Raw genomic sequence first — 12,500 nt, 5'->3', positions numbered from 1 at the left:
TTATGATATTTGAAAAATGGAAAACATTGTTTTCGCATCAGAATATTATTCTTCTTTCTTTCTTCTTTCTTCTCGGGACACGCCCCCTATTTTTCACCCAGTGAACATTGACGAAAAGTCAAAAAATGTGCACACCTCTAAAAATTGTGCCTCTCTACATTCTGGCTATCTCCCTTTTCTATCATTTAAAAAATTGGCGCATTAGCGCCCCCAAATGTACCAAAAATACATTGAGAGATAGAAAATGGCCAAAAAATTATCTGATTGTAGAATCATGAAATTTGGCGTAGAGGTAGATGGTGACCAGAGAAGTAAAAAATATTATTACGGCAACGCCGTCCGCCCAACCAAATGTCGGCCATATTGGATCATCATTTGCTAAGTATGTCTCGGGAGTTTTTCCAAATGTTGTACTTTTACGAACTCCTCCCAGGGCGTTGGCCCTAAAAAGTTGAAATTTGGTGAGAATGGTGCTGAGGAGAGGGACATCAAAAGTTATTCAAATTACTTTGATACCTGTCACGGTCTCAATGCGGCGAATCCGCAAACTCTACTCTCTCGTTTGCGCAAATAAAGTCCGAATTGCGTCAAATTAGAATCAGTTGTTAAACCTTTTGCCCTAAACCTACTTGAAGTGAAATTAATTAATTTGGCACGACAGTGCCCCCTACAGAGTGAAATAACATGTTTAGTTTTGCGAAATTTTATGAAATTTGGCACAAAATTTAATTTTGGCATCCAGATCAAAAAGGCAATGAGACCCATGTCATATTTGTTATGGTGTAGCCGTAGCGATGACAGAAACCTCCCACGTCCAATGGGGAAATCGCCAGATCTCTGAAATTTAAACATGCTGACACTTTATACTTTTACGAACTCCTCCCAGGGCGTTAGCCCGATTAGCCTGAAATTTGGTGAGACTCATCTTCAGGGGTGGACCATCCACATTTTTATTCTAAGAGACATGGTCTCTGTGCGGCACATTTTGCCAAGAATTCAAATTAAAATTGCTTTTTGATGGTAAAACAAAGGGGAGAAGATGTGACAGTGTCACAGATTCAGCTGTAGATGTAATAAAAGGACAATTGTGGCGAGGGCTGATCATTTCCGCTTGCGGCTACATTTTTGTTTTATTTTTTGTTTTATTTTTGGATTTGACGTAACTATTTTTTGGACTTGACGTGTTAACGTCTATATGTTGTGTGTGAATGTGAATGAAATTGTCTTGTCTATGTCTATGGACTCGTTTATATATGTTTTCTGAATGTTTTGTCATAATTTTAAATTTTCAGGTTTCAACAGATAATTTAGGGATCATCTCAAAATAGGTTGAAGCTGAAAAGACTAATTTGTTTTATATATACATAATGTGGCATCTGATTCATACAGTATGAAGTATTCTGTCCATCTGTGAATATGTCTTGTCATTTACGACGTACGCGTTGATAAAACGATAGTAACTTGATAGACCCTGCTCACCTTTAGTCCCTGAACATCCTTTGGTATGTTTATCTTTAGAAGTTATGAATTCTCCAAATAATGTCACCTGTCGCACCATGTTTGTTTACTCAATCCACATGGTCCACGGGCCCTACGGCACATCCCATTCAACCGCTACACCAGCACCATGCACCATGCACCATCACCAGCACCATGCACCATGCACCAGCACCATGCACCAGCACCATGCACCATGCACCAGCACCATCACCAGCACCATGCACCATGCACCATCACCAGCACCATGCACCAGCACCATGCACCATGCACCAGCACCATCACCAGCACCATGCACCATGCACCATCACCAGCACCATGCACCAGCACCATGCACCATGCACCAGCACCAGCACCATCACCAGCACCATGCACCATCACCAGCACCATGCACCAGCACCATCACCAGCACCATGCACCATGCACCAGCACCATGCACCATGCACCATGCACCATCACCAGCACCATGCACCAGCACCATCACCAGCACCATGCACCATCACCAGCACCATGCACCAGCACCATGCACCAGCACCATGCACCATGCACCAGCACCATGCACCATCACCAGCACCATGCACCAGCACCATGCACCAGCACCAGCACCATGCACCAGCACCAGCACCATGCACCATCACCAGCACCATGCACCAGCACCATCACCAGCACCATGCACCAGCACCAGCACCATGCACCAGCACCATCACCAGCACCAGCACCATGCACCAGCACCATGCACCATGCACCATGCACCATGCACCATGCACCATCACCAGCACCATGCACCATCACCAGCACCATGCACCAGCACCAGCACCATGCACCAGCACCATGCACCAGCACCAGCACCATGCACCATGCACCAGCACCAGCACCATGCACCAGCACCAGCACCAGCACCATGCACCATGCACCAGCACCAGCACCATGCACCATGCACCAGCACCAGCACCATGCACCAGCACCATGCACCATCACCAGCACCATGCACCAGCACCATGCACCAGCACCAGCACCATGCACCAGCACCATGCACCAGCACCAGCACCATGCACCATCACCAGCACCATGCACCAGCACCATGCACCAGCACCAGCACCATGCACCAGCACCATGCACCAGCACCATGCACCAGCACCAGCACCATGCACCATCACCAGCACCATGCACCAGCACCATGCACCAGCACCAGCACCATGCACCAGCACCATGCACCAGCACCAGCACCATGCACCATCACCAGCACCATGCACCAGCACCATGCACCAGCACCAGCACCAGCACCATGCACCATCACCAGCACCATGCACCAGCACCATGCACCAGCACCAGCACCATGCACCAGCACCATGCACCATCACCAGCACCATGCACCAGCACCATGCACCAGCACCAGCACCATGCACCAGCACCAGCACCAGCACCATGCACCATGCACCAGCACCATGCACCATGCACCAGCACCATGCACCAGCACCAGCTGTTACGCCCCCCCTAAGAAGAAAACACTTTGCGCCCCCCCACTCTCTGCCGCGACTATAAATCACATAATTTGTCTACAAAATTGTTATCAGACTTATAACAATGGTGTTAGGTGTACTTATAATATAATGAGGCTTCATCTCTGCATAACACTGCAGACGTATTAACAGCAAAGAAAACAACAAAAAGGAAAACGGAACTATAGGTCAAATTAAAACAAAGAATAACTTTATTAGCATTGCTTTTTAGTCTGTAGCAGAAAAGTGCAATAAAGTGTTCACAAGTTATTATAATAATATATAATTAATTATTCAAACTATAAACATTTTAAAGTAATTCTGTAAATCTCAAATAGTGGTGTGCACACCATTTGATACAAACAAATTAAATTTAATCAATAAACAATAATACATTCAAAATGATCAGCAACATTAACTGAGGAGCACAACATATAAAACACTTCAACCGGCCCAATGTAAACAAACATTTTGGGAAAATTTTTATTTAAAGTACTTTTTTTTTTTTTTTATGTTGAGAATTTTGCATAACAAGGTCAAACATTGAAAAACAAAAACTCAAAAGATTATTTTGGAGAATTAAATCAAAATGTTTAACATAAAAGCAAAATAAATGAATACCTCAATGTTTAATCTTTTATTTTCTGTTTTGAGTAACTTTCCCCCAACAAAACATCTACAAAACAAAGATGAATAAATCCATTTGTGCTGGTATCTTTTTTGTTTTAATCAAAATGTGAAAGTCAGGATTAATGGCTACAATGAGCACGTTTTGCAGTGCACAGCTTTTCAAAGCGAGGTTTGAAGCATGACACTGCAACTCTCAGCTCCTGCTCAATGTTCAGCTGAGTCCTGTACTTTCTCTAGGGCAGCAACAGCAGCGAAACCAAGAAGAAAACCCATCGCCCTCTGGCCTAAGGGTGAATCCTGCTTCTCTGACACTCAGCCAGTGTCTGTGATGTGAACCTCAATGTGGAGTCAGATGTCAACTGGTCCTCCTCTGCAGAGCTGAAACCAGTTGGAGCTGCTGCATTAACAGGATCTCTCACCCAATCATACTGGGAACTGTTTTGAGGGAAGTACTTTTTAAAGAATCCATCAGTGATGAGATACGCTCCTTAATGCATGGAATCACTCAAGTGGCATCAGAGTCAGTAGTGTCAACAAAGTCATGCAGATTCTTCATCAAGTCGTCCGTCCCACACTGCAAACTTTCGAGTGAAAGCGCTGATCTTGTCTGTGACCTGAGGGAGGTGTTTGTCTTTCCCTTGAAGCTGCAAATTATTTCATTCAGCTTTCCAAATATGTCACTCAGGTATGCCAGTTTCACCAGGAAGTTCATATTTGTGCTCCTGCTCCAAAAACATTCTGCTCTCTGAGCTCAAAAACTCGGGACAAGACTTTTCCTCGTGACAGCCGTCTTGCTTCACTATGAAACAACAGTTGATGTTCAGCTCCCATCTCATCACAGATAGCAGAGAAGACTCTTGTTTTTAGTGGTCTAGTCTTTATAAAATTGACTACACCTACAATGTCAGTCATAACTTCACTTAATTCAGAAGAAAGGTCTGGTCTTGATGCCGGTCTCTGTGTATGTTCTCTCAGCATGAGGCGAGACCTTCATGATGAGGGCCCGAAGTCCTTTTCTCATTCCTGCCATGGTCTGTGCACCATCACTGCAAACACCGATGCACTTCTCTCACTTCAGCCCATTCTCAGTCAGGAAGCAGTCCAGTATTTGAATAGCTCTTCAGCCGTGGCTCTGCCTTTGACATAGTTACCAAAAAGTAGATCCTCACACCGGGAGTTTGCCAGGTCAAAACGTACTTAAGAAAAAAAAACAGTCTTTGTTGCTGTCAGTTGCTTCATCAAATTGTAAAGCGAAACGTTTGTCTTTTAGATTCTCTACCAGCTGTTCTTGAAGGTCGTTGGCAACGTCATTTATACGTCTTGAGACAGTGTCATTGGACAGAGGGATAGTTTTTAGTTTTGCAGCACTTGCGTCATCCAGTATGATAGAGACATGTCCACTGCTGCAGACAGTATCAGCTCCTCCTCATCGTGTGCGGCTTTTTGCACCGAGCAATTCGGCACGCTACCTTTTATATGATGCTAACTGTGCTCGCTGGTTTACTGCTGTAGCATTCACAAAGTTGGATGATTGCTGGCAATATTGTTGGCTTATCAGCACGATCGGGGTGCAAAGTCCTTAAGTGACGCCTTCATTTATTTGGCTTCATGATTTCCGCTGCCAACATTTTTAGACACAGTAAACACACCGGTCTTTCCCTTACGCTTTGTCGTATTTCCTCGTCTTAGCATTCTGGAGCCTGTCGTTTGTCTCATTATCTCTGTATCCGCCTGTCTTTTCATCCCTGTTCAATATTTTTTCATGAGGTCTCTTGAGGGGTTGTTCATTGGATTTTACATTTGCCGTTGTGTGCCGTCTGCGCCCCAAAACAACACAGTTGAACAGTAGCTCGCGCTGACAATGCGGGCGCCACTGCCACCTACTGTAGTGGATGTGCAATTACACTTTATTTCAGTACTACAAAAGAAGCATGGTCCTGGGGTCAGACGCAACCCCCCAGGCCTGAATTGCAACGATCTCAAACGTGTGAGAAAAGATCGTAAAGCTTGGGCCACACTAGAGCACTGATCCGGTGTTCTGCTCCCAGCTCGTGGCACTCCTCTAAAACCTTTGGCGCCGTTAGATAATCTACATGAACACTGTCTTCATGAGTCCAAAGTCATGCCAGGTTCCTCTTCAAGAGGAGTTCTCCGGAGCCTAAGAGCACGAGATGGTGCCTCATCGACAGATCTACTACAGAACTGTAGAATTCTGGTTTACTCGCTATTGCTGACATTTTTACCTCATGGTGTGATTAATGATGAAACAGGGTTTTATAATGATCATTGTGATGGAAAAACGTCATGTCATGAGGTTGTTGTGATGCGATAAGTTACACAAGATGTTTGATGATTTCAAGAGCTTTGATTGGTTTGACATGGTCTAGTGACCTTTGTCCTGCGCTGAGGTCAGTGACACTTGTGTTTTACTAAAATATGTGGGCGGGGCTAGGGGGTAGGCTTAACTCATAAAGAGTATATTTAAAATAATGTGTATTATCAGTGAAAATGTGTATTTTGTCTTTTATTGGTGGTGATTCTTCGGCTCATTTGTTCCAGACGTCTGAGTTTTCCTTTGATTCACATTTAAACCAGAACTAAACTCAATAAACTCGACTCTGCACATTTATTGTTTCATCTGAGTTTTATTGCCGTAGTGGAACAGGGAGGAACACGGCTGGAACGGGTCAAACAGCAGGTCACATGGTAACCAGAGTGTTACTGCTGCGGTGCGTTGAGCGTGTAGGTGTAGTGCAGCGTGCCGCCCTTCTCCAGGAAACAGTCGTGTTGGTGCGTGCCCACTTTGATCTGGCGCTGGCACACGCCCAGCAGGTCGTCGAACAACAGGTCACTGTCGAACACCTCCGGACGCCACATGGAAGAGAAACATGTGATCAAACCCAGCGCTCGAGGTGAAAATGAGGCCACAACGTGTTCTCTCGTGTCTATTACAGAGCGTTTCATTCTCAGCGAAGCATGACGTTTGTTAGCATGCTAATGTTTGTTAGCATGCTAATGTTTGTTAGCATGCTAATGTTTGTTAGCATGCTAATGATTGTTAGTAACAGCTTCACAAAGAGTCCAGACATGTGTTTGTTCTACAGAAGCTCAGGAACAGCTTCAGTTTGAATTGTGGTTCATTTTGGGAAACTGGGCCAGAATGATGAAGGACAGTTTTTAATTTAATATTTTAGTCATGTGTTTATTTCTTCACGTCTGGACAACTTGATTACACTTCTCTGTTACAGTTAGTCCAGGACTCTGCAGCTTCCTGTTCATATTAGAACATTATTTTAGATTGTAAAGTTTGTTTTTAAAGCTTCGTATGGACCGGGCCCACGTTACGTCTCGGTCCTGAACCACATTTACTCTCCAGCTCTGAGGTCAAAGGTCAAAGGTCTGAGGTCCAGCTCAGACCTGACCCCGGGGCCACAGGGCCTTCTCTGGGGCAGTTACACACCTCCAGTCGCAGCACGTCGTTCTCCTGGCCCTTGAAGTACGTGAACTCGTCCTCCCACCACGGGTTGGCGTTGTTCCTCCTCACCGTGGTCACGCCCAGCGCCGCCGGGCCACAGAACACCTTCACGTAGCCATCGGTGATGCCAAAGATGTCCGTGGGCAGGTCGCTGGCACGAAGACCGTAGATCTTCACCTGGGCCCGGGACAGGGACACGCCCAGGAGGAGGAGCAACAGTGGCAGGGGGGAGGTCATGACTGATGGGAGGGAGCAATAGGGCGGGGACAGGGGGAGAGAGGAGGGACAGGAGGAGAGAGGAGGGACAGGGGGAGAGAGAGAGACAGGGGGAGAGAGAGAGACAGGGGGAGAGAGAGAGACAGGGGGAGAGAGGAGGGACAGGAGGAGAGAGGAGGGACAGGGGGAGAGAGAGAGACAGGGGGAGAGAGGAGGGACAGGAGGAGAGAGGAGGGACAGGAGGAGAGAGGAGGGACAGGGGGAGAGAGAGAGACAGGGGGAGAGAGGAGGGACAGGAGGAGAGAGGAGGGACAGGGGGAGAGAGGAGGGACAGGAGGAGAGATGAGGGACAGGAGGAGAGAGGAGGGACAGGGGGAGAGAGGAGGGACAGGGGGAGAGATGAGGGACAGGGGGAGAGAGGAGGGACAGGGGGAGAGAGGAGGGACAGGGGGAGAGAGGAGGGACAGGGGGAGAGAGAGAGACAGGGGGAGAGAGGAGGGACAGGTGGAGAGAGGAGGGACAGGGGGAGAGAGGAGGGACAGGAGGAGAGATGAGGGACAGGAGGAGAGAGGAGGGACAGGGGGAGAGAGGAGGGACAGGGGGAGAGAGAGAGACAGGGGGAGAGAGGAGGGACAGGAGGAGAGATGAGGGACAGGGGGAGAGAGAGGGACAGGGGGAGAGAGGAGGGACAGGAGGAGAGAGGAGGGACAGGGGGAGAGAGAGAGACAGGGGGAGAGAGGAGGGACAGGAGGAGAGATGAGGGACAGGAGGAGAGAGGAGGGACAGGGGGAGAGAGAGAGACAGGGGGAGAGAGGAGGGACAGGAGGAGAGAGGAGGGACAGGGGGAGAGAGAGAGACAGGGGGAGAGAGGAGGGACAGGAGGAGAGATGAGGGACAGGAGGAGAGAGGAGGGACAGGGGGAGAGAGGAGGGACAGGGGGAGAGAGAGAGACAGGGGGAGAGAGGAGGGACAGGAGGAGAGAGGAGGGACAGGAGGAGAGATGAGGGACAGGGGGAGAGAGGAGGGACAAGAGGAGAGAGAGGGACAGGGGGAGAGAGGAGGGACAGGAGGAGAGAGGAGGGACAGGGGGAGAGAGAGAGACAGGGGGAGAGAGGAGGGACAGGGGGAGAGAGGAGGGACAGGAGGAGAGAGAGGGACAGGGGGAGAGAGGAGGGACAGGAGGAGAGAGGAGGGACAGGAGGAGAGAGAGAGACAGGGGGAGAGAGGAGGGACAGGAGGAAATGAAGACACATTAAGGTTAAGGTTAAGGTTAAGGTTAAGGTTAAGGTTAAGGTTAAGGTTAAGTGTTATGAAGACATGGTTGTGATGGTGAATTTACCATGTCAGGCCACAATACCAAACCCGGCCACTAGGGGCGCGGCCGCCTAATGAGCAGACGAACTTTCTTTGTGTTTTTATTCTTAACCTGCATATTACCTGGACTAGCTTCCAGCTAAGAGCTAAGCGCTAACGCTAATGCTAAGATAACCTGTCATTCCCTGTTCTTTAGCTAGATCTTGCTGGTATCATTTGGGCCTCTGTATTTATAAGTCAGCCTTATATGCATGTCCTTTAGAGTATGTTTCCTTTGGTGCCATTAGGGTAGTCTGATTATTATTTGTGAATAGATTAATAGTAGAGGCTTTGAGGCCTACCCTTTTTCATGAGGCTGCAGAGTGCTTGTTTATGTCCTGTTGGAAACTATATATGTATGTATATATATGACTGTTAATATATTGTCATTTCAGTAATCACCGTTTATTAGTATTATTATCAGTATCAGAGCACTGCTTGTGTTATTGCTACTGGATTACTTTATATAGAAATTGTTCTAATATTATGTTTATCTGTTTTGTTTACAGAACCACACACACACACACATACACACATACACACATACACACATACACACATACACACATACACACATACACACATACACACATACACACATACACACATACACACACACACACACACACACACACACACACACATACACACATACACACATACACACATACACACACACACACACACACACATACACACATACACACATACACACATACACACATACACACACACACACACACATACACACATACACACATACACACACACACACACACACACACACACACACACACACACACATACACACATACACACATACACACATACACACATACACACATACACACACACACACATACACACATACACACACACACACATACACACATACACACATACACACATACACACATACACACATACACACACACACACATACACACATACACACACACACACACACACACATACACACATACACACATACACACATACACACACACACACACACACACACACACACACATACACACACACATACACACACACATATACACAGTGTGTGTGTATAAGTGTGTGTGTATGTATGTATGTGTGTGTGTGTGTGTTTAAAGGAAAATAAATTGTGGAAAATACTACATTAGTAAATAATAGTTTGACTTACAAACTTTTTTCTGCCTTAAAGTTTGATGTTATTTAAATTCTCAGAATCATGTTCAAAGTACTTTATGTACTTTATGTACTTTATGTTCTATTTCAATAAAACTGTCAAACCTTCAGGTCAGAACGCTCTTGAAAGGCGAGTTCTTACCGTTGATGCAGCAATGGATCTGCTCCGAGAAGATGCCTCGTGTTTGGTTTTAAACTCTGATCCTCCCTCGTGTCCTTGCGTCCTCGTGTCCTTGCGTCCTCGTGTCCTCGCGTCCTCGTGTCCTCGCGTCCTCGCGTCCTCGTGTCCTCGACTCTTCAGCTGCAACAGGACAAAGTGTTCTCAGGTCAGGAAATATATTTGAGCTCAAGAAAACCTTGCGTGACAGAAAACCTCTTTTACGCACCTTTAGCGCACAGAGCTATCGCTTTATGACGCTCGGCTCTTTACTGGGACTTTTTGGAGAAACTTGGTACAAATTATACATCCCGTGCTCGTCTCCCATTGGCTGTTTGTCTGTAGCGTCAAACACAGTCTGTGATCTAACTGGTTGGTTTAGAAAGGGTGGGACTTGTGGGTAATTTGCATCTCTATGTGACACTTCATTGGCTTTACTGGGCCATAGAACTGCCAAACCCCTCCTGATTGGCTCATCCTGGTGTCAATCAAAAGCTAACCCTTCCTGTTAGCATCTGTAGCAAGGACATTGCGCTGGAAATTACATTCTCTTTGATATGAGCAAAAGAAAAAGAAAAATGGAGTTGACAAAAACTTTTTTTCTGCATTGATCCAATATGTATTGGACCTAATTTTTTTACTGGATTTTATTTGTTGAACCTTTACGAGCAGATTGAGACTAATCTTGTGAGAAATGTTGAAGTGTCCAGAGCCCTGAATGTGAGGTACGTTGTGCTTTTCTGTACAAAGGCCGTGTGTGTTCGGGCTGTGATTGTTGCACCTGAAAATGGACAAAATTTTCAAAAGGGTGAGATTTAAAGGTTTAATTTGATATGCAGATTGTCAGGCTTTGTGACTGGGGAGCGTGATGGCACATGAGTACGTGGTTGACACGTGCCTGTCACACCCATTAGGTATTTTCTGTAGGACATTGCAAATTATAACTATTATGTCTTCGTTTAATGAAGATTGTGCCTGTTATTCTTCAGGAAGGTTCTCATAGGGACGTAAAATAAACTATTATTTTTGACGTGAACATTTTGTTTTAAAATGTTTTTTTCATGCATTAAAATCCAATGTGTTTGATCCCAGTACATACGTGTCGTAAAAGCAGCTCTGTGAGAATTAAAGAGCTTTAAATTCTCTGGAAGTGCGCCGTTAGCATGCTAGTGCTAGCTGTTGTTAGCATGCTAGTGCTAGCTGTTGTTAACATGCTTGTGCTAGCTTCACTGTAACGGTAAATTCTGTTCCGAAAGTTGTGAAAAGTGCTTCAAAGTCACCTGTGTGAATCCTTGTGTTTGTAATGAAGGAGGTCAGTGAGGAGCGCTACAGTTTATCATGAATTATCTCTGTTTTTCATGTGTTTATGTTGTTTATGAGACAGAGAAAGTCACAGAGTCTGGAGATGTTTCATGGAGCTAAAGATGCTCAGAGTCGCCTCACAGATGGAGATGTTTTACTTTTTTATTGTGGAAAAATTGTGTCAATTTTAATTATTTTAATGATTGGGAAAGATGTGGGCGGGGCTAAGGGGTAGGTGAAACCCGACTATACTCAACTCATAAAGAGTATATTTAAAATAATGTGTATTATCAGTGAAAATGTGTATTTTGTCTTTTATTGGTGGTGATTCTTCGGCTCATTTGTTCCAGACGTCTGAGTTTTCCTTTGATTCACATTTAAACCAGAACTAAACTCAATAAACTCGACTCTGCACATTTATTGTTTCATCTGAGTTTTATTGCCGTAGTGGAACAGGGAGGAACACGGCTGGAACGGGTCAAACAGCAGGTCACATGGTAACCAGAGTGTTACTGCTGCGGTGCGTTGAGCGTGTAGGTGTAGTGCAGCGTGCCGCCCTTCTCCAGGAAACAGTCGTGTTGGTGCGTGCCCACTTTGATCTGGCGCTGGCACACGCCCAGCAGGTCGTCGAACAACAGGTCACTGTCGAACACCTCCAGTCGCAGCACGTCGTTCTCCTGCGCCTTGAAGTACGTGAACTCGTCCTCCCACCACGGGTTGGCGTCGTTTCTCCTCACCGAGGTCTTGCCCAGCGTCGTCGAGCCGCAGAACACCTTCACGTAGCCATCGGTGGTGGCCAGGAGGATCATGGGCAGGTCGCTGGCACGCAGGCCGTAGATCTTCACCTGGGCCCGGGACAGGGACACGCCCAGGAGGAGGAGCAACAGTGGCAGGGGGGAGGTCATGACTGATGGGAGGGAGCAATAGGGCGGGGACAGGGGGAGAGAGGAGGGACAGGAGGAGAGAGGAGGGACAGGGGGAGAGAGAGAGACAGGGGGAGAGAGAGAGACAGGGGGAGAGAGGAGGGACAGGAGGAGAGAGGAGGGACAGGGGGAGAGAGAGCGACAGGGCGAGAGAGGAGGGACAGGGGGAGAGAGGAGGGACAGGAGGAGAGAGGAGGGACAGGAGGAGAGAGGAGGGACAGGGGGCGAGAGGAGGGACAGGGGGAGAGAGAGAGACAGGGGGAAATGAAGACACA

At 46.7% G+C, this 12,500-nt stretch overlaps 3 protein-coding genes across 4 annotated transcripts in view; all 3 read right to left on the bottom strand.

Moving 5' to 3' along the window:
• LOC140346509 (perforin-1-like) overlaps positions 1 to 10,067 on the bottom strand; it is a 21,908-nt gene extending 11,841 nt beyond the window's left edge. The window contains exon 1 of one of the 2 annotated variants that reach the window (XM_072432610.1): positions 10,011 to 10,067. The gene's annotated coding sequence lies outside the window, so the exon portion shown is untranslated. The remainder of the gene's footprint in view (positions 1 to 10,010) is intronic. The other variant, XM_072432611.1, reaches the window with a different exon arrangement.
• Positions 6,310 to 7,348, bottom strand: LOC140346507 (perforin-1-like). Its single transcript, XM_072432608.1, has 2 exons — positions 7,087 to 7,348; positions 6,310 to 6,488 (listed from the first exon to the last, which is right to left on the bottom strand). The coding sequence occupies exons 1-2, from the start codon at positions 7,336 to 7,338 to the stop codon at positions 6,345 to 6,347; spliced, it is 396 nt and encodes a 131-aa protein (XP_072288709.1). The 5' UTR covers positions 7,339 to 7,348; the 3' UTR covers positions 6,310 to 6,344.
• A 1,724-nt stretch (positions 10,068 to 11,791) lies between the features above and the next one.
• Positions 11,792 to 12,214, bottom strand: LOC140346508 (uncharacterized). Its single transcript, XM_072432609.1, has one exon. It carries the CDS (start codon positions 12,205 to 12,207, stop codon positions 11,812 to 11,814), a length of 396 nt encoding a protein of 131 aa, XP_072288710.1. The 5' UTR covers positions 12,208 to 12,214; the 3' UTR covers positions 11,792 to 11,811.
• Between the last annotated feature and the right edge of the window lie 286 nt (positions 12,215 to 12,500).

Source organism: Eucyclogobius newberryi, unplaced genomic scaffold, assembly GCF_026437365.1.
Source record: "Eucyclogobius newberryi isolate DKJ021-1_F unplaced genomic scaffold, fEucNew1.0.hap1 SCAF_6, whole genome shotgun sequence".
Classification (NCBI taxonomy): Eukaryota; Metazoa; Chordata; class Actinopteri; order Gobiiformes; family Gobiidae; genus Eucyclogobius; species Eucyclogobius newberryi.
This window is presented reverse-complemented; position numbering and strand designations above follow the sequence as displayed.